General features: G+C 40.6%; 1 protein-coding gene across 2 annotated transcripts; it reads right to left on the reverse strand.

Moving 5' to 3' along the window:
• Positions 1-1,379: 1,379 nt before the first annotated feature.
• On the reverse strand, positions 1,380-15,361 carry LOC139156644 (uncharacterized). 2 transcript variants are annotated; one of them, XM_070732527.1, is made up of 7 exons: positions 15,258-15,361; positions 14,074-14,166; positions 11,497-11,689; positions 7,772-7,920; positions 5,026-5,148; positions 2,987-3,230; positions 1,380-1,515 (listed from the first exon to the last, which is right to left on the reverse strand). In XM_070732527.1, exons 1-7 carry the CDS (start codon positions 15,288-15,290, stop codon positions 1,511-1,513), a joined length of 840 nt encoding a protein of 279 aa, XP_070588628.1. In that variant the 5' UTR covers positions 15,291-15,361; the 3' UTR covers positions 1,380-1,510. The 2 variants fall into 2 exon arrangements, with proteins under 2 accessions (XP_070588628.1, XP_070588620.1); XM_070732519.1 differs by having other exon boundaries at positions 2,987-3,233.
• Between the last annotated feature and the right edge of the window lie 6,703 nt (positions 15,362-22,064).

Below are 22,064 nucleotides of genomic sequence, written 5' to 3' on the forward strand. Positions count from 1 at the left end.
AAGCCCTGGTGTTCCTTATTCAATGCTGATAATATTTCATCAATTGATCCTTCCTTTGATCTAAACGTCTCTGTCGCATGTCAATGACAGCTTGTGCCTCGTCACCTAATGACTCCAAGCTACTGGCAGGGGAGGGCCCCTCCGCAGGGCTCCCATGCTGTTCTTCCTCGTCACATTCCTGACTGGACCCTCCCCCATCCGACTGCTCAGCCCCCTCCTCTTCGCTGTCAGCCTCCTCCGGGCATGGAGCCAGCAGAGATGCAACTGGCCTTTAATCTGCCTCAGGCTGAACAACAACAGATGGATAGATGGATAGATAGATAGATAGATAGATAGATAGATAGATAGATAGATAGATAGATAGATAGATAGATTTCAGGTTGAAGAGAACTGAAGAAGCTTCTTGGATGAGAAGTGAAACATTTTCAAGGAAAAATGCAAGAAAGTCCAGTTTATTTCTTTATTATTATTTATTTATTTGACTTCTATGCCACCCAATCCCAATGGGACTCAGGGCAGTTGCCTTTTAAAAAGCACCTTTGGGATAACCATGATCTGGTCCTAGATGATTGAGAATTTCCACAGGCATTCAGCCCTTTTTCCCAGATCATCTGAACGTTAAATCATTGTTGTTATTATTATTATTATTATTTATTATTTATTAGATTTGTATGCCGCCACTCTCCGGGGGCGGCTCACAACAATAACAAGAACAATGTAAGAACAAATCTAATAATTTAAAAACACTAAAAACCCCATTGTTAAAAGCAAACACACACACAAACATTCCATGTATAAACTGTATAGGCCTGGGGGAGATGTGTCAGTTCCCCCATGCCTGACGGCAGAGATGGGTCTTAAGAACTTTACGAAAGGCAAGGAGGGTGGGGGCAGTTCTAATCTCCAGGGAGAGCTGGTTCCAGAGGGTCGGGGCCGCCACAGAGAAGGCTGTTAAATGAAAAGTCATAAGTCAAGGACTATCTGTAAGTTATATATGCCAAAAATTGTACCAAGTAAAGAACAGGTAATATTGCCTTAAAAGAGGAACTTTGGCTCTTTCCAGAAAGAAAATCTTCATTTTGAGAATATATACCTTGTGTTTCCCCCCAAAATAAGACCCTGTCTTATACTTTTTTGAACCCTAAAATAAGTGCTTGGCCTTATTGCCATGCACTCAAAAGCCCAATTGGGTTTATTATCAGGGGATGTCTTATTTTGGGAGAAACAGGACAGTCTGAAAATGATTTGCATCATTTTTTTGCTGCAGTTGGTGGAATATGAGATGATGGCCCACAGAGACAGAAATATGCTCATCAGAATTTCTAGTCCTTAAGTTTCATGAAATTATCTTTGAAAAGAATCAGGCAAATGGTCAAATATACAAATATGGAAAAAGCTTTATTGCAAAATTCTAAAACAGACGATTATGAAATATCTTGTCCGTGTAACAGCAGCACAAAAAAGAGGCACAAAAGTTGAAATGTTTCAAGCCAGTCATCGAAAATCGTAATTATTCTAGAAAGAGAAAAATTATAGGTGGATAATTAATCGTACAACATTTCAAGGTGTTTTGTTTTTAAAAGGGCATATTTAATAAATTTGTATAGCTGCCCATCTCATGAAGAGAGACTCTGGGTAAGTGCACAATCGGCTAAAAACCAGTTTTATAAAAACGTAAATTAAGAAATGAATAATAGTATAAAAACAAATTTAGAAGATGGTCTCTGCACCATTTGGGGAAAAGCAAACCTGTCACATTCGTGGGCATTGCATGCAGAAAGTATTTGGTTCTAGGACACTGGTGGTGAATCTATGACATGTGTCAAAAGTAACACCTGAAGGATCAGGAATGTATTTTCTAAAACATGGCTAGGGGACACATGGGGGAATGAGGAAATAAAACATTGCTTTTAATTTAGAAGTGGAGGGCTGACTTGAGCTAAGGGAAACAGCTGGATTTTTAAAAATGACACGGGAGTCTAAGATTGGCCAAAGAGGTAGATGGATGTATTAAATTAGGGTGCTCTTAGCATAGAAACATAGAAACATAGAAGACTGACGGCAGAAAAAGACCTCATGGTCCTTCATTATTTGTTGAGGAGCACAGTAACATTTTAAGGTTCTGTACTGAACCCACAAGGTTCAATATGATAACTCAATAAGCTCAATTTTTGTTAATTGCTATAAAAGTTCAGTTCTAGATAATTATTAAAAGGGTTAAAGCCAGTGATGGGCTCTTATTGGAACGGTCAGGAACACAGTTCCGGTAGCAAAATTTGGAGCTCTACCCCAGAGCACCCAATTTGCACTGAAAGATGTTGAAACAAAATGTATAACCCATGCCCACAGTGTGGTAGTAAAAAATTTGGCAACCCATCGGTGGTTAAAGCGTTTATGGGTAAAAAAATACTATTTAACTATTTATTTATTTATTAGATTTGTATGCCGCCATTCTCTGTAGACTCGGGGCGGCTAACAACAATAATAAAATAACGCATAACAAATCTAATATTTAAAATAACTAACAACCCTTATTAAAAGCCAAACATACACACAAATATACCATGCATAAATTATATAGGCCTGGGGGAACGAAAATCTCAATTCCCCCATGCCTGACGACAGAAGTGGGTTTTAAGGAGCTTACGAAAGGCAAGGAAGGTGGGGGCAATTCTGATCTCCGGGGGGAGCTGGTTCCAGAGGGTCGGGGCCGCCACAGAGAAGGCTCTTCCCCTGGGTCCTGCCAAACGACATTGTCTAGTTGACAGGATCCGGAGAAGGCCAACTCTGTGGGATCTAATTGGTCACTGGGATTCGTGCAGCATTAAGGATCATACTAAAGTACTAGACAAGGAAGGACAATACCGGCTCAAACCACCCTCCACCCTCTAAGCTGAGATATGGTGACCAGCTCAAAATTCACTCCATGAGGCCTCCACAGGTGAAGGGGGCTTTTGAGTATAACAAGCAAAGAGAAAATCCTTACCGAGCCCACTGACTTTGGTCCAAACGTCTTCAGAGTCATTGCTATCAACCGTGTTGTTGTCTTGGATGGATGCGATCATGATGTCTGTGCTTCTCAAGCTCTTTAGGGAGCAGATGGCATTGTTTGTCAAAAGACAATGCGCGGGGTATTTGTCGTCATCCCCAGATGTTGGTGGTGTCTCTAGTTTTTCTCTAGCATCTGCTGTTTGGGGCGCTTCTGCTGCAGTGCCTTCTCCAGTTTGGCCCTGCTGTGAGAGTTTATTTATTTATTTATTGTACTTATATGCCACTCATTCCAAAGCAGACTCAGAGCGGCTAACAAGTGACATAAATACAACAATAATCAAAATACAATCAGAATACACAATAAAATCAGTAATATAAAAATAGTAATCCGTAAGGTAAAAATAAAATCAGATTATGTTTCGGACCTTCTTCTGCCTCATGTATCCCAGCGGCCAATTAGGTCATAGAAACATAGAAGATTGATGGCAGAAAAAGACCTCATGTTCCATCTAGTCTGCCCTTATACTATTTCCTGTATTTTATCTTAGGATGGATATATGGTTATCCCAGGCATGTTTAAATTCAATTACTGTGGATTTACCAACCACATCTGCTGGTGGTTTGTTCCAAGCATCTACTACTCTTTCAATAAAATATTTTCTCATGTTGTTTTTGATCTTTCCCCCAACTAACCTCAGATTGTGCCCCTTTGTTCTTGTGTTCACTTTCCTATTAAAAACACTTCCTGCCTGAACCTTATTTAACCCTTTAACATATTTAAATGTTTCGATCATGTCCCCCCTTCCCCTTCTGTCCTCCAGACTATACAGATTGAGTTCATGAAGTCTTTCCTGATAAGTTTTATGCTTCCACCATTCTTATAGCCCATCTTTGGACCTGTTCAATTTTGTCAATATCTTTTTGTAGGTGAGGTCTCCAGAACTGAACACAGTATTCTAAATGTGGTCTCACCAGCGCTCTATATAGCGGGATCATAATCTCCCTCTTCCTGCTTGTTATACCTCTAGCTATGCAGCCAAGCATCCTACTTGCTTTTCCTACTGCCTGACCGCACTGTTCACCTATTTTGAGACTGTCAGAAATCACTACCCTTAAATCCTTCCCACAGAGTTGGCCTTCTCCAGGTCCCGTTGGCCAGACAATGTCGACTGGCGGGGACTAGGGGAAGAGCCTTCTCTGTGGTGGCCCCGGCCCTCTGGAACGAACTCCCTCTGGAGATACATACCGCCCCCTCCATCCTGGTCTTTCATAAAGCTTTAAAAACCTACGTCTGCCAGTGGGAATGGAGGCCCTGAGTGATGAGACTGTCTCTGGCCATTACTAGATATGTTTGGATTGGACTGGATGAATGTATGTGAGTATATATGGGATCTTTTAAAATGTGGTTTTAGTAAATTTTCATAATTTTATAGTTATTTAAATGTGTTATATATTGTTATATTTAATGTTGTATGCCGCCCTGAGTCGTTTTGAGAAGGGTGGCATAGAAATCTAATAAATAAATAAAAATGTAACAAAACAATAAAATCCTTTTTAAAAAACACCATACATACACTACAGTCAATCTAATTCCAGCCCTGTAGGAAAAGCCAGATCTTTCCAGAAAACCGGTAGGGAGGATGGTGGTAATTGATTCCATAGAGTTGGAGCCACCACAGAAAAGGCCCTTTCTTGAGGTTCCGCCAACCAACATTGCTTGGCGGATGGGACCTGGAGAAGGCCAACTCTGTGGGCCCTTACTGGCCACAATGAGGTATGAGGAAGGAGGCTGTCCCATAAATAGTCTGGCCCTGAGCCATTTAGACCTTTGTTAAAAGGTAATAACCAACACCTTGAATTGCGTTTGGAGCCCGACTGGCAACCAATGTAACTCGCGTAAAGATGGAGTAATATGGCCATACCTTGCTTACACCCGTTATTGTACGTTCATATCCTGCATCGCTATTGTTTGCATGGCTGTGCAGGATATGAGCCTAATCACACGTTGCTTAAACAATATGCTTAAAAATATACCGGTAAACTTGGGTCTTCCTTCAGCATCACCAAACCATCCTTCTCCTCATATTCCAGATCACCCTCGGTGTCGTTCTGCGACTTATATTCCTCACTGTCAGTTTCGCTTTCTGATTTGCTGGGCTGGTAAGAAAAGAAATATATTTACAAGACCTGGAGTACTTCCTGTTCTCAGGAAAAATGTCCAAATCACTTCGTTGCACAACAAAGCAGAGCATAGTAAGTAAGTAGGAACATGTCAAATTTTTGGTATTCTGTGAGCATGGATGTTTGCTTTCAGGTACAGTGGTACCTCTACCTAAGAACGCCTCTACTTATGAACTTTTCTAGATAAGGACCGGGTGTTCAAGATTTTTTTGCCTCTTCTCAAGAACCGTTCACCAGTTACAAACCCGAGCCTCTGCAACCGTAACTGGAAAAGGCAGGGAGAAGCCTCTGTGGGGCCTCTCTAGGAATCTCCTGGGAGGAACCAGGGCCGGAAAAGGCAGGGAGAAGCCTCCGTGGGGCCTCTCTAGGAATCTCCTGGGAGGAAACAGGGCCGGAAAAGGTGGGGAGAAGCGTCCATGGTGCCTCTTTAGGAATCTCCTGGGAGGAAACAGGGCCGGAAAAGGCAGGGAGAAGCCTCCATGGTGCCTCTTTAGGAATCTCCTGGGAGGAAACAGGGCCGGAAAAGGCAGGGAGAAGCCTCCATGGTGCCTCTGTAGGAATCTCCTGGGAGGAAACAGGGCCTCCACCCTCCCTGTGGTTTTCCCAATCACACACATTATTTGCTTTTACATTGACTCCTATGGGAAAAATAGCTTCTTCTTACAAACTTTTCTACTTAAGAACCTGGTCAGGGAATGAATTAAGTTTGTAAATAGAAGTACCACTGTATTTCATTAGCCAGCTAGGTAGAATCAAACCTTGAACCCCAGACATTCTCTTCTTTTGGAAACAAAATACTATTTCTGTCACCAATTCACAAATTGGTATTGGTATTCTGTGAGCATGGATGTTTGCTTTCAGGTACAGTGGTACCTCTACCTAAGAACGCCTCTACTTATGAACTTTTCTAGATAAGGACCGGGTGTTCAAGATTTTTTTGCCTCTTCTCAAGAACCGTTCACCAGTTACAAACCCGAGCCTCTGCAACCGTAACTGGAAAAGGCAGGGAGAAGCCTCTGTGGGGCCTCTCTAGGAATCTCCTGGGAGGAAACAGGGCCGGAAAAGGCAGGGAGAAGCCTCCATGGTGCCTCTTTAGGAATCTCCTGGGAGGAAACAGGGCCGGAAAAGGCAGGGAGAAGCCTCCATGGTGCCTCTGTAGGAATCTCCTGGGAGGAAACAGGGCCTCCACCCTCCCTGTGGTTTTCCCAATCACACACATTATTTGCTTTTACATTGACTCCTATGGGAAAAATAGCTTCTTCTTACAAACTTTTCTACTTAAGAACCTGGTCAGGGAATGAATTAAGTTTGTAAATAGAAGTACCACTGTATTTCATTAGCCAGCTAGGTAGAATCAAACCTTGAACCCCAGACATTCTCTTCTTTTGGAAACAAAATACTATTTCTGTCACCAATTCACAAAGCCCAAGCTGTATCGGTATCTATTTCTCTCCAAGAAAATAAGGTGCGTCAGTTTGGTGCCCCTGCACCCCTGCATGAGATTTGGCTTTTGCGCATGTGCAAGCGAAATCTGATGTGAAGATGTTTGTGCACGCAAGATTTTGGTGATTTTCGCCAGGTTTTTTTTGCTTCTGCACAATTTTTAAAAAATTTATGTATGGTATGATTGTGTTGCATGGTTTTAATAATGGGTTTTTAGATGCCTTTTAATATATTGGATTTGTCACATTGTTGTTTTAGTTGTGAGCCGCTCCGAGTCTCCAGAGAGGGGTGGCATACAAATCTAATTAATAATATTATTATTATTATTATTAATAATAATAATAATAATAATAATAATAATAATAATCCACTGGAACTTGTGCCGGAAGTACCATTTATCAGTGGCAAAGAACTGGTGGGATCATAAGCCTGAAAAAGTGGTTGAAAATGAGCAAGCAAAACTACTGTGGGACTTCCGACTTCAGACTGACCGAATTCTGAAGCATAACACACCAGACATCCTGATTGTGGAGAAAAAGAAAGTATGGATCATCGACATTGCAATCTCAGGAGACAGCAGAATTGAGGAGAAGCAGCTAGAGAAATTAGTGAAATACGAAGATCTAAAAATCGAGCTGCAACGACTCTGGCATAAGCCAGTGAAAATGGTCCCAGTGGTACTTGGCACGCTGGGCGCAGTGCCAAAGGATCTCAGTAGACATTTGAAAACCATCGGAATTGACAAAATCTCCATCTGTCAATTGCAAAAGGCCGCTTTACTGGGATCGGCAAACATGATTCACCGCTACATCACGCAGTCTTAGGTGCTTGGGAAGCGCCCGACTGGTGATGAAATACGAAATCCAGCATAGTGATCTCGTTTGCTGTATTGTATTGACATATTATTATTATTATTATTATTATTATTAATTATTATTATTATAAAAATATTGGCCAAAGTCACTGAAATCTCACTCGCATGCAAGTCCTCACGTGAGATTTCACTTTCTGCACATGCGCAGAAGCCAAACCTCACTCCGACGTGCCCGCCTGCCTGCCAATCACCCGGAGTTGTGTGCGCAGCTCCATTTTTGCTACTGGAATGCCGTCCCCCCTCCCACCTGTCCAGGTAGGAACCTAATACTGATCACGATACCTCAAAGGAGGGATCTTCTGAATCTTCATTATCTGGTAGATCTTTCAGGATTGTTTCTATCCAGCACCGGGGCTCATCCAGAACGACATCTTCTTCCTTCTTCCTTTTACTCCTTCTGATAGAAGGGGAGACAGGCGAAGTCAACGTCTCTGCAAGGGAAGAAGAGAGCGGTGTGGGGCTGGAAAACACGGGGCTGATTTCTGCACCCGCTGATTATAATAATTAATAATAATAATTCATTAGATTTGTATGCTGCCCCTCTCCGAGGCCTAGGAGCGGCTCACAACAGCAAAACACAATCCTATTCTTTTTAATATGTTTGTGAGTGACATAGGGGAAGGTTTGGTAGGGAAGGTTTGCCTATTTGCCGATGACTGTAAAGTGTGCAATAGGGTTCATATTCCTGGAGGGGTCTGTAATATGGTAAATGATTTAGCTTTACTAGATAAATGGTCAAAGCAATGGAAACTGCAGTTTAATGTTTCCAAATGTAAAATAATGCACTTGGGGAAAAGGAATCCTCAATCTGAGTATTGCATGGCAGTTCTGTGTTAGCAAAAACTTCAGAAGAGAAGGATTTAGGGGTAGTGATTTCTGACAGTCTCAAAATGGGTGAGCAGTGTCATCGGGCAGTAGGAAAAGCAAGTAGGATGCCTGGCTGCATAGCTAGAGGTATAACAAGCAGGAAGAGGGAGATTGTGATCCCCTTATATAGAGCCCTGGTGAGACCACATTTGGAATACTGTGTTCAGTTCTGGAAACCTCACCTACAAAAAGATATTGACAAAATTGAACGGGTCCAAAGACGGGCTACAAGAATGGTGGAAGGTCTTAAGCATAAAACATATCAGGAAAGACTTAATGAAGTCAATCTGTATAGTCTGGAGGACAGAAGGAAAAGGGGGGACATGATCGAAACATTTAAATATGTCAAAGGGTTAAATAAGATTCAGGAGGGAAGTGTTTTTAATAGGAAAGTGAACACAAGAACAAGGGGACACAATCTGAAGTTAGTTGGGGGAAAGATCAAAAGCAACGTGAGAAAATATTATTTCACTGAAAGAGTAGTAGATCCTTGGAACAAACGTCCAGCAGACGTGGTTGATAGATCCACAGTAACTGAATTTAAACATGCCTGGGATAAACATATATCCATTGTAAGATAAAATACAGGAAATAGTATAAGGGCAGACTAGATGGACCATGAGGTTTTTTCTGCCGTCAGTCTTCTATGTTTCTATGTTTCTACAAATCTAATGTTAGAAGCCATTTAAAACCCTTCATATAAAAAACAATCACCCAACCTAATGAACCATAAATAAAACAGAGCAGCCGAGGGGAATCAATTTTCCCATGCCTGGTGATAATGGTGGGTTTTTAGGAGTTTGCTAAACTTCCCAAAGGAAGACTGAGGAAAGAACCCACGGGATATAATAGAAGCGTGTCACACTGGGCCAAACAGAGTTGGCCATAGACTTTGTTACTCCACGTCGCAGAAGAGGACAAATTGTCTAATCTCCTCTTAAAACCCTCCACTGTTCCACCAATCATATACTTTGATTGGTGGAATTTTAAAAATGGTACTAATAATTAACCACAATATAGAATAGTATTACTAATAATTTTCTTCTCTTATTTTTTCTGTTTGTATAAGCACAGAACATTTTAAAATAAAAAAAGTTTAATTAGTAAGTTTAATATTGAAAATATAGATTTAAAATTAACAAGAATGTAACTTACATGTATGACATTTCTGCTTTGATCTGAATATAGTTAGGATTTTTTATATTTTTGTATTAGTTAGACTTCTATGACAAGAGGAGCAATGGTAGCTCCTTAAATGTTTATTGTTGTATGTCTTTGTCTTTTTTAAAAAATTCAATAAAAAAACCTAAAAAAACCAAAACCCTCCACTGTTACGACTTCTGGAGGTAAGAAGAGCCTGGGTGGTGCAGGGGTTATAGTGTAGTACAGCAAGCTACTTATGCTGATCCCCGGCTGTCAGTAGTTCGGCAGATCGAATCTCAGTAGGCTGAAGGTTGACTCAGCCTTCCATCTTTCCGAGGTCGGTCAAATGAGGACCCAGATTACATAGAAACATAGAAGATTGACGGCAGAAAAAGACCCCATGGTCCATCTAGTCTGCCCTTATACTATTTCCTGTATCTTATCTTAGGATGGATAGATGTTTATCCCAGGCATGTTTAAATTCAGTTACTGTGAATTTACCAACCACGTCTGCTGGAGGTTTGTTCCAAGCATCTACTCCTCTTTCAGTAAAATAATATTTTCTCATGTTGCTTTTGATCTTTCCCCCAACTAACCTCAGATTGTTTCCCTTTGTTCTTGTGTTTACTTTCCTATTAAAAACACTTCCCTCCTGAACCTTATTTAACCCTTTAACATATTTAAATGTTTCGATCATGTCCCCCCTTTCCCTTCTGTCCTCTAAACTATACAAATTGAGTTCATGAAGTCTTTCCTGATAAGTTTTATGTTTAAGACCTTCCACCATTTTTGTAGCCCGTCTTTGGACGCGTTCAATTTTGTCAATATCTTTTTGTAGGTGAGGTCTCCAGAACTGAACACAGTATTCCAAATGTGGTCTCACCAGCACTCTATATAGCGGGATCATAATCTCCCTCTTCCTGCTTGTTATAGCTCTAGCTATGCAGTCAAGCATCCTACTCGCTTTCTCTACCACCTGACTGCACTGTTCACCCATTTTGAGACTGTCAGAAATCACTACCCTTAAATCTTTCTCTTCTGAAGTTTTTGCTAACACAGAACTGCCAATACAATACTCAGATTGAGGATTCCTTTTCCCCAAGTGCATTATTTTACATTTGGAAACATTAAACTGCAGTTTCCATTGCTTTGACCATTTATCTAGTAAAGCTAAATCATTTATATTGTGAAGCTGATCCCTCGTTTTTCACTGGGGATGCGTTCCAAGACCACACGTGAAAAACGAATTTCCGTGAAGTAGAGGAAAGATATTTTTTATGTATTTAACGAGTATTTGGACTTTTAAAACCCACCCTTTGCATTAAACACCCATTCTATAATGTTTCTCAGCTGGAACTACATGTGTTATCCTACCAGTTTCTTTAATAGAGTACAGTAGTACTGTAGAAGAATTTTATGAATTTTTAATGGATTTTAAATTTTTAATAGATTTAATGGATTGCCAAGGCAATGCAATAGTTTTTTTATTGTCCTTCCTTCTCTAGTACTTTAACATGATCCTTAATTCCTTTTAAAATAGGAAATAATTAAATAGTATGTTTTTACCTATAAACGCTTTAATCCTTTTAATCATTATCTAGAACTGAACTTTTATAGCAATTCAAGAAAATTGAGCCACTTGCCTAATCTGTTATCATGCTGAACCTTGTGGGTTCAGTACAAAACCTTAAAATGTGACTGTGCTCCTCAACAAATAATGCTGTCTGTCATTTGTCCCTTATGTGGCTATTCAAATAATGTGACTTAATCAACTGAAAAAGAGTCCAAGCACCTATATGAAAACTTATCTTGGTGGGTAAGTCAGTCCCACCCAGTCACATGACCTTTAAGCCACCACCCCTATTCACATGATTGTCAAACCACTCCCACCTGGTCACATGACCATCAAGCCACCCCCACAAAATAAGCCATGCGTACAGCGTGGCAGTAAAAGTTTTGGCAGCCCATCACTGCCAACTGGTTTTTCCCCAACTTACCTTCAATTTCAATGCTCTGGCACATGCCATGTAAAAAGCCAAGGGCCAACTGAACTTGGATTGGGATGATGGCAAAGAGGACCTGAGCCACCACACCTAGGCGCTTCGCGGCCGGCTGGCGATTTTTGGCGTCACGAGGTTTCACTGCAAACAGGCAGCGAAGCCAGGAACATCCCCTGCGTAGCCATCGTAGCTGGAACAGTAAAAGAAGCAAATGTAAGTGTGAAGACACCAGTCTTCCTAGATCACAGGCCACCAACCTGTGGTCTGTGGACCACTGGGTGTCCGCGAGAAAATTTTGGTGGTCCATGGAGAAATCTTGGCTCCTGGGTCAGATATGGCCAAGAGCAGTTAGCCCGGGAAGAAGAAAGGAAAGGGAAAGGAAGGAAGAGGAAAAGAAGAGGAAAGGAAGGAAGAGGAAAGGAAAGGAAGAAGAAGAAAGGAAAGGAAAAAGAGGAGAGGAAAGGAAGAAGAGGAAAGGAAGGAGAGGAAAGGAAGGAGAGGAAAGGAAAGGAAGAAGAGGAGACGAAAGGAGAAAGAGGAGAGGAAAGAAAAGGAAAAAGAGGAAGGGAAAGGAAAGGAAAGGAAGAAGAAGAAAGGAAGAAGAGGAAAGGAAGAAGATGAAAGGAGGAAGAGGAGAGGAAAGGAAAAGAAGAAGAGGAAAGGAAAGGAAAGACAGGAAAGAAAGAAGAGGAAAGGAAAGGAAAGGAAGAGGAAAGGAAAGGAAGAAGAGGAAAGGAAAGGAAGAAGAGGAAAGGAAAGGAAAAAGAGGAGAGGAAAGGAAAGGAAAGACAGGAAAGAAAGAAGAGGAAAGGAAAGGAAAGGAAGAAGAGGAAAGGAAAGGAAGAAGAGGAAAGGAAAGGAAAGGAAGAAGAGGAAAGGAAAGGAAGAAGAGGAAAGGAAAGGAAAAAGAGGAGAGGAAAGGAAAGGAAAGACAGGAAAGAAAGAAGAGGAAAGGAAAGGAAAGGAAGAAGAGGAAAGGAAAGGAAGAAGAGGAAAGGAAAGGAAAGGAAGAAGAGGAAAGGAAAGGAAGAAGAGGAAAGGAAAGGAAGAAGAGGAAAGGAAAGAAAGAAGAGGAAAGGAAAGGAAAGGAAGAAGAGGAAAGGAAAGGAAGAAGAGGAAAGGAAAGGAAAGGAAAAAGAGGAGAGGAGAGGAAAGGAAAGACAGGAAAGAAAGAAGAGGAAAGGAAAGGAAAGGAAGAAGAGGAAAGGAAAGGAAGAAGAGGAAAGGAAAGGAAAAAGAGGAGAGGAAAGGAAAGGAAAGGAAAGACAGGAAAGAAAGAAGAGGAAAGGAAAGGAAGAAGAGGGAAGGGAAGGGAAGGAAAGGAAGAAGAGGAAAGGGAAGGAAAGGAAGGGAAGAAGAGGAAAGGAGGAAGAGGAGAGGAAAGGAAAGAAAGAAGAGAAGAGGAAAGGAAGTAGCCTCATGTTTGACTCTCTTCAGGCTCCAAAGGCTTCCCTGGAGCTGGGGGAGGGTATAAACATCCTCCCCTATCCCCCCTGGAGGCTCTCTGGAAGCCAAAAAACCCCTCCCAGAACCTCTGTGGGATCCAAAAATCAGCTGGCCGGCACACACATGCACGTTGGAGCTGAGCTAGGGCAACATCTCGTGTGCCAGCAGACATGGCCCCGCACGCCACCTGTGGCACCCATGCCATGGGTTCACCATCACTGCCATAGACTCTAGGATGGCCTTGTAAAAGACCCCACCCCAACGAGGGCACTCTTCAAATGTGTGCATTTCTGCTTTCAGAATTGCCCTGCCAGTATGGCCATTTGCTAAGAATTATGGGAATTGAAGGCCACACATCTGAAAGATGCCCAACTTAGAGAAAGCAGGATAATTTAAAAGACACAGTAGGACAAGCACACACACCCCCCGCGCACTTTTTTTTTTTGCCAAGGGCTTGGCTTCCAGTAATGGAAGCAAACATGCAGGAAACTTGAAAAAGAAAACAAAAGAAAATAGTCATATTAATAGTAGTAGTAGAATTAGTAACAACAACAAAAACAACAGAGTTGGAAGGGACCTTGGAGGTCTTCTAGTCCAACCCCCTGCTCAGGCAGGAAACTACACTATTTCAGACCAACATCTTCTTAAAAACTTCTAGTGTTGCAGCATTCACAATGTCTGGAGGAGGCTAGAGTAGAATGTAGAGTAGAGCATAGAGTAGGAGTAGAGCAGAGTAGTGTGTAGTATGTAGAGTGAAATAACAGAGTTGGAAGGGACCGTGGAGGTCTTCTAGTCCAACCACCTGCTTAGGCATGAAACTTTACTATTTCAGACTAACATCTTCTTAAAAAACTCTAGTGTTGCAGCATTCACAATGTCTGGAGGAGATAGAGTAGAATGTAGAGTAGAGCATAGAGTAGGACTCAGGTGCTTTGAAGAATAGCCTGACTCCCTCTTCTTTGTGGCAACCCCTAGTAGTTTCTTACTCCAAATCACCACCTAGCTAGGATACTTGGACTGAAAACACCAGCCTGACTCTGAGATGTTTTTTTGCCCAAAATTTCAACCCCACCTTATTTCCCAGAGCACTCCACCACCACCAAAACCAAGGGGAGGAGGGCAACTTACCAGAAATCTCAGTGGTGGGACCCAGTCTATTATTTTAAAACATACTTTCCAGACGGGTTCTGGGCTTTCTTTGAGGGGAAGTGTAGAAATTTCCTACAGGGAGAGACCCAGAAAGACAAAAATCAGCTAACACGTTAAAACGTTTAAGAAGCTTGCAAGCAACCCAGGTCTGATGATCTAGGTCAGCGTTTTTCAACCAGTGTGCTGTGGCACACTAGTGTGCCGTGAGACATGGTCAGGTGTGCCATGAAGCTCAGAGAGAGAAAGAAAACAAGAGAGAAAGAAAGAAAGAAAGAGAGAGAAAGAGAGAAAGAAAGAGCAAGAGAGAAAGCAAGCAAGAGAAAGAAAATGAGAGAAAGCAAGCAAGAGAAAGAAAGAAAGAAAGAAAGAAAGAGAACAAGAGAACAAGAGAGAAAGCAAGCAAGAGAGAGCAAGAGAGAGAAAGAAAGAGAGAGAGGGAAGGTGGGAGAGAGAAAGACATAGAGGGAAGTAGGGAGGGAGAGAGAAAGAGAGCAAAAAAGAGGAAAGAAGGAAGAGAGAAAGAAAGAGGGATGGAGAGAGAAGAGAAAGAGGGAGAGAGAAATAGAGCAAAAGGGAGGAAGAGAGAGAATTTTTTTGTCCAAACTTTTTTTAGCTGCCCCCCCCCCCTCAATGTGCCCCATGGTTTTGTAAATGTAAAAAATGTGCCGCGGCTCAAAAAAGGTTGAAAATCACTGATCTAGGTTACCTGCTAACTGGTCAACAAGGCCATTGCAAGCTACTTTGAGGGGCAAATTATCATCCCAGGAAACAGCCATTGATCTTGAATAGTTTAAGATACATGGACTTCAACTCCCAGAATTCCCCAGCCAGCATTCTAGCTGGAGAACTCTGGTAAATGAAGTCCATACTACTTAAAATTGCCAAGGTTGAGAAATATTGGTTTAGAGGGGGAAAACTCCCCCCCCCCCAAAAAAGGGGGGATATAGAAGTTCTTCCTCCAACTACTCTAAGAGTATCTTCCCCATAACAGCACCTGGTTTGGGGGATGAGAAGAAGGACTGAAGGACCTTTCCGCCATTAATATTTTTCCTTTCAGCTCAAGGGCTAAGCATATACCAACCACCCCATTAGTTGCTGAAATGTCTCATAAACCTCTTGCTCTTCTGTTCTCCTCCCCAATAATATAAATGTGATAACAATACCTGGGACATGGAATTCTCTCCCTTCTGCTCCATGGTAACTGAAAGAAAGAAAGAAAAAAGTAAGCGAAGTTGAACCTTTCAATTAGGTTTAAATAGACTCAGCCCCAGGTGGAAATCATTCCAGCATTAGTTAGCCAGCTTCCTGCTTCACCAAAGGCTGCCTTTGGTCCTGATCCTCAAAAGACTTAAGGATGGGTTTATTTATTTTATTTTATTTATATTAGAAACATAGAAACATAGAAGACTGATGGCAGAAAAAGACCTCATGGTCCATCTAGTCTGCCCTTATACTATTTCCTGTATTTTATCTTGCAATGGATATATGTTTATCCCAGGCATGTTTAAATTCAGTTACTGTGGATTTACCAACTACGTCTGCTGGAAGTTTGTTCTAAGGATCTACTACTCTTTCAGTGAAATAATACTTTCTCATGTTGCTTCTGATCTTTCCCCCAACTAATTTCAGATTGTGTCCCCTTGTCCTTGTGTTCACTTTCCTATTAAAAACACTTCCCTCCTGGACCTTATTTAACCCTTTAACATATTTAAATGTTTTGATCATGTCCCCCTCTTTTCCTTCTGTCCTCCAGACTACACAGATTGAGTTCATTAAGTTTTTCCTGATACGTTTTATGCTTAAGACCTTCCACCATTCTTGTAGCCCGTCTTTGGACCCCTTCAATTTGTCAAACTATTATAGTATGGTTGTACTAGAAAAGTACTAGAAAAGTAATGATGAAAAGTAATGATGGAAGACAATAGAACAGTGGGACAGGGATGGTAGGCACAATGGTATGCTTATTACAGACCTCTTAGAAAGAGGGAGAGGTCAATCTTAGTTAATCTATGGTTAAAGGTTTTGGGGTTAGGAGTAGAAACCACAGACTCAGGTAGAGTATTCCAGGCATTGATTACTCTGAGTAATAAAGATGCTGCAAATAGGATGGATTGTTAAAAAGCTGCTGCCAAAAAAGCCAACACAGTTCTAGGCTGCATTAAAAGAGGGATAGCATCAAGATCACGTGATGTGTGAATATCACTTTATAATGCAGTGGTAAGTATGGAATACTGCATTCAGTTTTGGTGGCCACGATGGAAAAAGGATGTTGAGAATCTAGAAAGAGTCCAGAGAAGAGCAACAAAGATGATTAGGGGACTGGAGGGCTAAAATATATGAAGAATGTTTGCAGGGACTGGGCATAGCTAGTTTAATGAAAAGAAAGACCAGGGGAGACATGAGAGCAGTGTTCCAATATCTCAGGGGCTGCCATAAAGAAGAGGGAGTCAACCTCTTGAGGGTACAACAAGAAGCAATGGGTGGAAACTAAACAAGGAGAGAAGCAACTTAGAACTAAGGAGAAATTTCCTGACAGTTAAAACAATTAACCAGTGGAACAGCTTGCTTCCAGAAATTGTGAATGCTGCAACACTGGAAGTTTTAAAGAAGACGTTGGATAATTATTTGTCTGAAATAGTGTAGGGTTTCCTGCCTAAGCAGGGGGTTGGACTAGAAGACCTCCAAGGTCCCTTCCAACTCTGTTATTAGTATCATTGTTACTATTTTAAGGGTAGGGTGTGTATCAGGTGCTAATCTCATCAACCACAACAGGCTACGTGAATGCAACTGGGAGAACCGGCTTAGTTAAGCAGCTATGTAAAATGATAAGCATCTTGCATTGAAGAATCTCCAATCTGCAACCAAACAGGGTTTGATATTAGTCTGATGATGGGTTACAATCCTGAAGCTCTCCTCTTGGATGTTCCACTTAGGAAGTTTGGGCAGTGGGTTTTTTTAAAAAAAAATAAACCTTATTGAATTTTAATGTTAAAAACAACACACAAAACCAACAGGTAAAACCAACAAACAACACTATGCTAATACAAATGTTGAAAACAAAAACAACAATCACTTTTACAGCTTTCTCAAAACGTTGTTACATATTTCAAGCTGCCTATACAATTGATTATTCTGTTGACATATTTTCAGTGTCTATGATTTTGTTTTATTTTGTTATATCATTCCTTTTAATTTTCCAAGCTTGAGAAAGAGAGAGCATAAACAATCATGGGTTTATTTTAATTCATTGTTATTTTGTAACCAGATTTTTGAATTTGGATTTTGTTTCAACCAATTATACATCTTGTTCCATATTTCACAGATATAAGGCAGTGGGATACTATCTGGATAGAGAGGGATAGAAGAAAATTGGAGCTAAAAGGGGACAGAACCTAAATCTTTGCTGGATTATTACATGCTGGAAGTAGTTGGCAGTGGCTGCTGTATGTAGATTGCTTAATTGCCTGCTGGTCCCATGAAAGTCTAAAGATAGTGGGTATGTTTGCATGATACATTTTATGTTTTTATTTATTTTTGTCAAGTACATATTGGTAGTATACAAAGATATAACAATGAAGGTCTTGACATATTTATTTGTTTGTTTGTTTATTATTTTATTTTATTTTATTTTATTTTATTTTATTTTATTTTATTTTATTTTATTTTATTTTATTTTATTTTATTTTATTTTATTTTATTTTATTTTATTTTATTTTATTTTATTTTATTTTATTTTATTTTATTTTATTTTATTTTATTTTATTTTATTTTATTTTATTTTATTTTATTTTATTTTATTTTATTTTATTTTATTTTATTTTATTTTATTTTATCCAATACACAATGAGGGTTTTAGTGGGTATATATCTATATACACATAGTAAAATACATGATGAAGGTTATAGAGGAGATACTCATAGTAAAATATATCTAAGAAATAATAGAAAAGAAGGTATAGTAATAGAACATATCAATGAAAGAATAGAAGAAGAGATATAGGAATAGAAGAAAGGAATAGGAGATATAGGAGAGCAATAGGACAGGGGACGGAAGGCACTCTAGTGCACTTGTACTCGCCCCTTACTGACCTCTTAGGAATCTGGATAGGTCAACCGTAGATAATCTAAAGGGAAAGTGTTGGGGGTTTGGGGATGACACTATGGAGTCCGGTAATGAGTTCCACGCTTCGACAATTCAGGTTTCTTTCTGGCCAAAAATCTCTGAAACCTACACAGGAAGAAATCAGAAAATGCCAAGACCTTCATACCTGTACCCGTGAAAATCTACGAAAACAAAGATATAACAATGTTTATATACATAATACTAGTGAGAAAGAGAGACATTAGGACAAGGGACGGAAGGCACCCTAGTGCACTTATGCATGCCCCTTACTGACCTCTTAGGAATCGGGAGAGGTCAATAGTGGATAGTCTAAAGTTTTTTGGGGGTAGGTGATGATACTACAGAGACAGGTGGTGACTTCCATACATTAACTACTCGGTTGCTAAAGTCATGTTTCCTACAGTCAAGTTTGGAGCGGTTTACTTTAAGTTTGTATCTGTTGTGTGCTCGTGTGTTGTTGTGGTTGAAGCTGAAGTAGTCATTGACAGGAAGGACGTTGTAGCAGACGATTTTATGAACTATGCTTGGGTTGTGTTTAAGGCAATGTAGTTTTAAGCTTTCTAAACCTAGGATTATAAATCTGGTTGCATAGGGCAATGTTTCCCAACCTTGGCAACTTGAAGATACCTGGACTTCAAATCCCAGAATTCCCCAGGCAGCGAATGCTGGCTGTGGGATTCTGGGAGTTGAAGTCCAAATATCTTCAAGTTGCCAAGGTTGGGAAACACTGGCATAGGGTATTCTGTTGTGAGTGGAGGAGTAGAGGGCTCTTCTAGTAAAGTACTGTATCTCTGGATGTCATTTTTCAGCTTTTGACAAATTCCTTAGCCTAGACAAATTCCTTCAGTTTTCTTTGCAAGATTTTGGAAGTGGTTTGCCATGCTCTCTTTCCTAGGACTGAGAAGGAATAATTAGGATCACCCAGCTGGCTACCCACCTAAGGCAGGAGAAGAACTCACATTTTCTTCATTTGCCTGGCCTTTATTTACCCGTCCATTACTCAAACCAGGTTTCTTGAGTTCAAATGCAATATTCTAGACTTTAACTATCTCCACTGCATTGATTCACTGGATTAAAGGGGGTTGGCTAATTTAGAACTGAATATATTCTCAGAAAAAAAAGGTGAAGAATCTTTTTGGTTGAACTCAACAGTAGTTTACAATTTTTTTTTGCATATTTTAAATTCTACTTTTTAGTTGTTTGAGATCTGACTCAGTAACTTAATCAGATATTAATAATAATACTAATAACAAAGTTGGAAGGGACCTTGGAGGTCTTCTGCTCAGGCAGGAAACCCTACACTTCTTCAGACAGATAGTTATTCAAATTATTCTTAAAAAACATCCAATGTTGGAGTATTCATAACTTCTGGAGGCATTGGTTAATTGTTCTAACTGTCAGGAAAATTTCTCCTTAGTTCTAAGTTGCTTCTCTTTTTGTTTAATTTTCACCCATTGCTTCTTGTTCTGCCCTCAGGTGTTTTGGAGAATAGGTTGACTCCCACTTCTTTGTGTCAACCCCTGAGATTTTATTTATTTATTGGATTTGTATGCCGCCCCTCTCTGTAGACTCGGGGCGGCTAACAACAATGATAAAAACAGCATGTAACAATCCAATAAAAAAATAACTAAAAACCCTTATTATAAAACCAAACATACACACAAACATACCATGCATAAATTGTAATGGCCTAGGGGGAAGGAATATCTCAACTCCCCCATGCCTGGCGGTATAAGTGAGTCTTGAGTATTTATGAAAGACAGGGAAGGTGGGAGCAGTTCTAATCTCTGAGGGGAGTTGGTTCCAGAGGGCCGGGGCCACCACAGAGAAGGCTCTTCCCTTGAGGCCCGCCAAACGACATTGTTTAGTCGACGGGACCCGGAGAAGGCCAACTCTGTGGGACCTTACCGGTCGCTGGGATTCGTGTGGTAGCAGGCGGTTCTGGAGGTAGTCTGGTCCAATGCCATGTAGGGATTTAAAGGTCATGACCAACACTTTGAATTGTGACCGGAAACTGATCGGCAGCCAATGCAAGCCACGGAGTGTTGAAGAAACGTGGGCGAATCTTGGAAGCCCCACGATGGCTCTCGCGGCTGCGTTCTGCACGATCTGAAGTTTCCGAACACTTTTCAAAGGAAGCCCCATGTAGAGAGCGTTGCAGTAATCGAACCTCGAGGTGATGAGGGCATGAGTGACTGTGAGCAATGACTCCCTGTCCAAATAGGGCTGCAACTGGTGCACCAGGCGAACCTGGGCAAAAGCCCTCCTCGCCACAGCCGAAAGATGATGTTGGAACATTGTTATCTTGTCTCCCCTGGTCCTTCTTTTCATTAAACTAGACAACTGTTCTTCATATGTTTTAGCCTCCAGTCCCCTAATCATCTTTGTTAATAATAATAATAATAACAACAATAACAACAACAGAGTTGGAAGGGACTTTGGAGGTCTTCTATTCCAACCCCCTGTTTAGGCGGGAAACCCTACACTACTTCAGAAAAACTGTTATTTATTAATTATTTATTAATTAGATTTCTATGCCGCCCCTTTCCGAAGACTCGGAGCGGCTCACAACAAAAACAATACAAATCCAACATCTTCTTAATAACTTCCAGTGCTGGAGCATTCACAACTTCTGGAAGCAAGCTGTCCCACGGATTAATTGTTCTAATTAATGTGTTGCTCTTCTCTGCATTCTTTCTAGAGTCTCAATATCCTTTTTGCATTGTGGCGACCAAAACTGAATGCAGTACAGTGTTCCCTCGCTTTTCATGGGGGATGCGTTCCGAGACCGCCCACGAAAGTTGAATTTCCGCGAAGTAGAGATGCGGAAGTAAATACACTATTTTTGGCTATGAACAGTATCACAAGCCTTCCCTTAACACTTTAAACCCCTAAATTGCAATTTCCCATTCCCTTAGCAACCATTCAGATTATTACTCACCATGTTTATTTATTAAAGTTTATTTAAAAAAATATTTATTAAAGGCAGACGAAAGTTTGGCGATGACATATGACGTCATCGGGTGGGAAAAACCGTGGTATAGGGGGAAAACCCGCGGCATACAAATCTAAATAATAAATAAATAAATAAACAAACAAACAAACAAACAAACAAACAAACAAACAAATAAATAAATAAATAATATTTTTGAAAAACCGTGGTATAGACTTTCCGTGAAGTTCGAACCCGCGAAAATCGAAGGAACACTGTATTCCCAGTGTGACCTTACCAAGGCCTTATAAAGTGGTATTAACACTTCACGTGATCTTGATTCTGTCCCTCTGTTTATGCAGCTTAGAGCTGTGTTGGCTTTTTTGGCAGCTGCTGCACACTGCTGGCTCATATTTAAATGGTTGTCCTATTAATCTTATCCTGCTTAATTTCTGAGCCTAGATGAAACAGCCAGGGGGCTTTCAATTGCTGAGTTCTTATAGGAACACAGCCCATTAAAAAAAGGGGTTTTGAAGATTGTTCCTAATCAAATACTTATCCATTATTCATTCATTACACTGATTTATGAATCTAAGGAATGTCTAGCTTTCAAGAGTCTGGACCGTTTACAATATTAAGAATCAATGAAAGCATCTTTTTGTCTGTTTATAAATCAAATTTCCAGGATAACGATCTTACAGCGACTCTGAGCGGTATGCAAGATTAGAACAGGCATACAATATAAACCAGAGGTAAACAGAGATGAATAGAGGTAGTTCTTGGCTTACAACAGTTCATCCAAAATTACAGTGATACCGAAAATGGTGACTTACGACCATTTTTCACACCACCGTTGTAGCTTCTACATGGTTACATGATCAAAATTCAGCCCCTGACTCATTTGTATGATGTGCTG

Source organism: Erythrolamprus reginae, chromosome 1 (assembly GCF_031021105.1).
Source record: "Erythrolamprus reginae isolate rEryReg1 chromosome 1, rEryReg1.hap1, whole genome shotgun sequence".
In the NCBI taxonomy this organism is placed as follows: domain Eukaryota; kingdom Metazoa; phylum Chordata; class Lepidosauria; order Squamata; family Dipsadidae; genus Erythrolamprus; species Erythrolamprus reginae.

Coding starts and splice junctions, on each gene's coding strand:
- LOC139156644 (XM_070732519.1), bottom strand. CDS start 15,290: ATGGAGCAGAAGGGAGAGAATTCCATGTCCCAG. Junction 7,921..11,496: donor CCAGAGCATTGAAATTGAAG/GTAAGTTGGGGA, acceptor CTTCCCTTGCAG/AGACGTTGACTTCGCCTGTC. Junction 5,149..7,771: donor CAGAAGATCCCTCCTTTGAG/GTATCGTGATCA, acceptor TTTTCTTACCAG/CCCAGCAAATCAGAAAGCGA.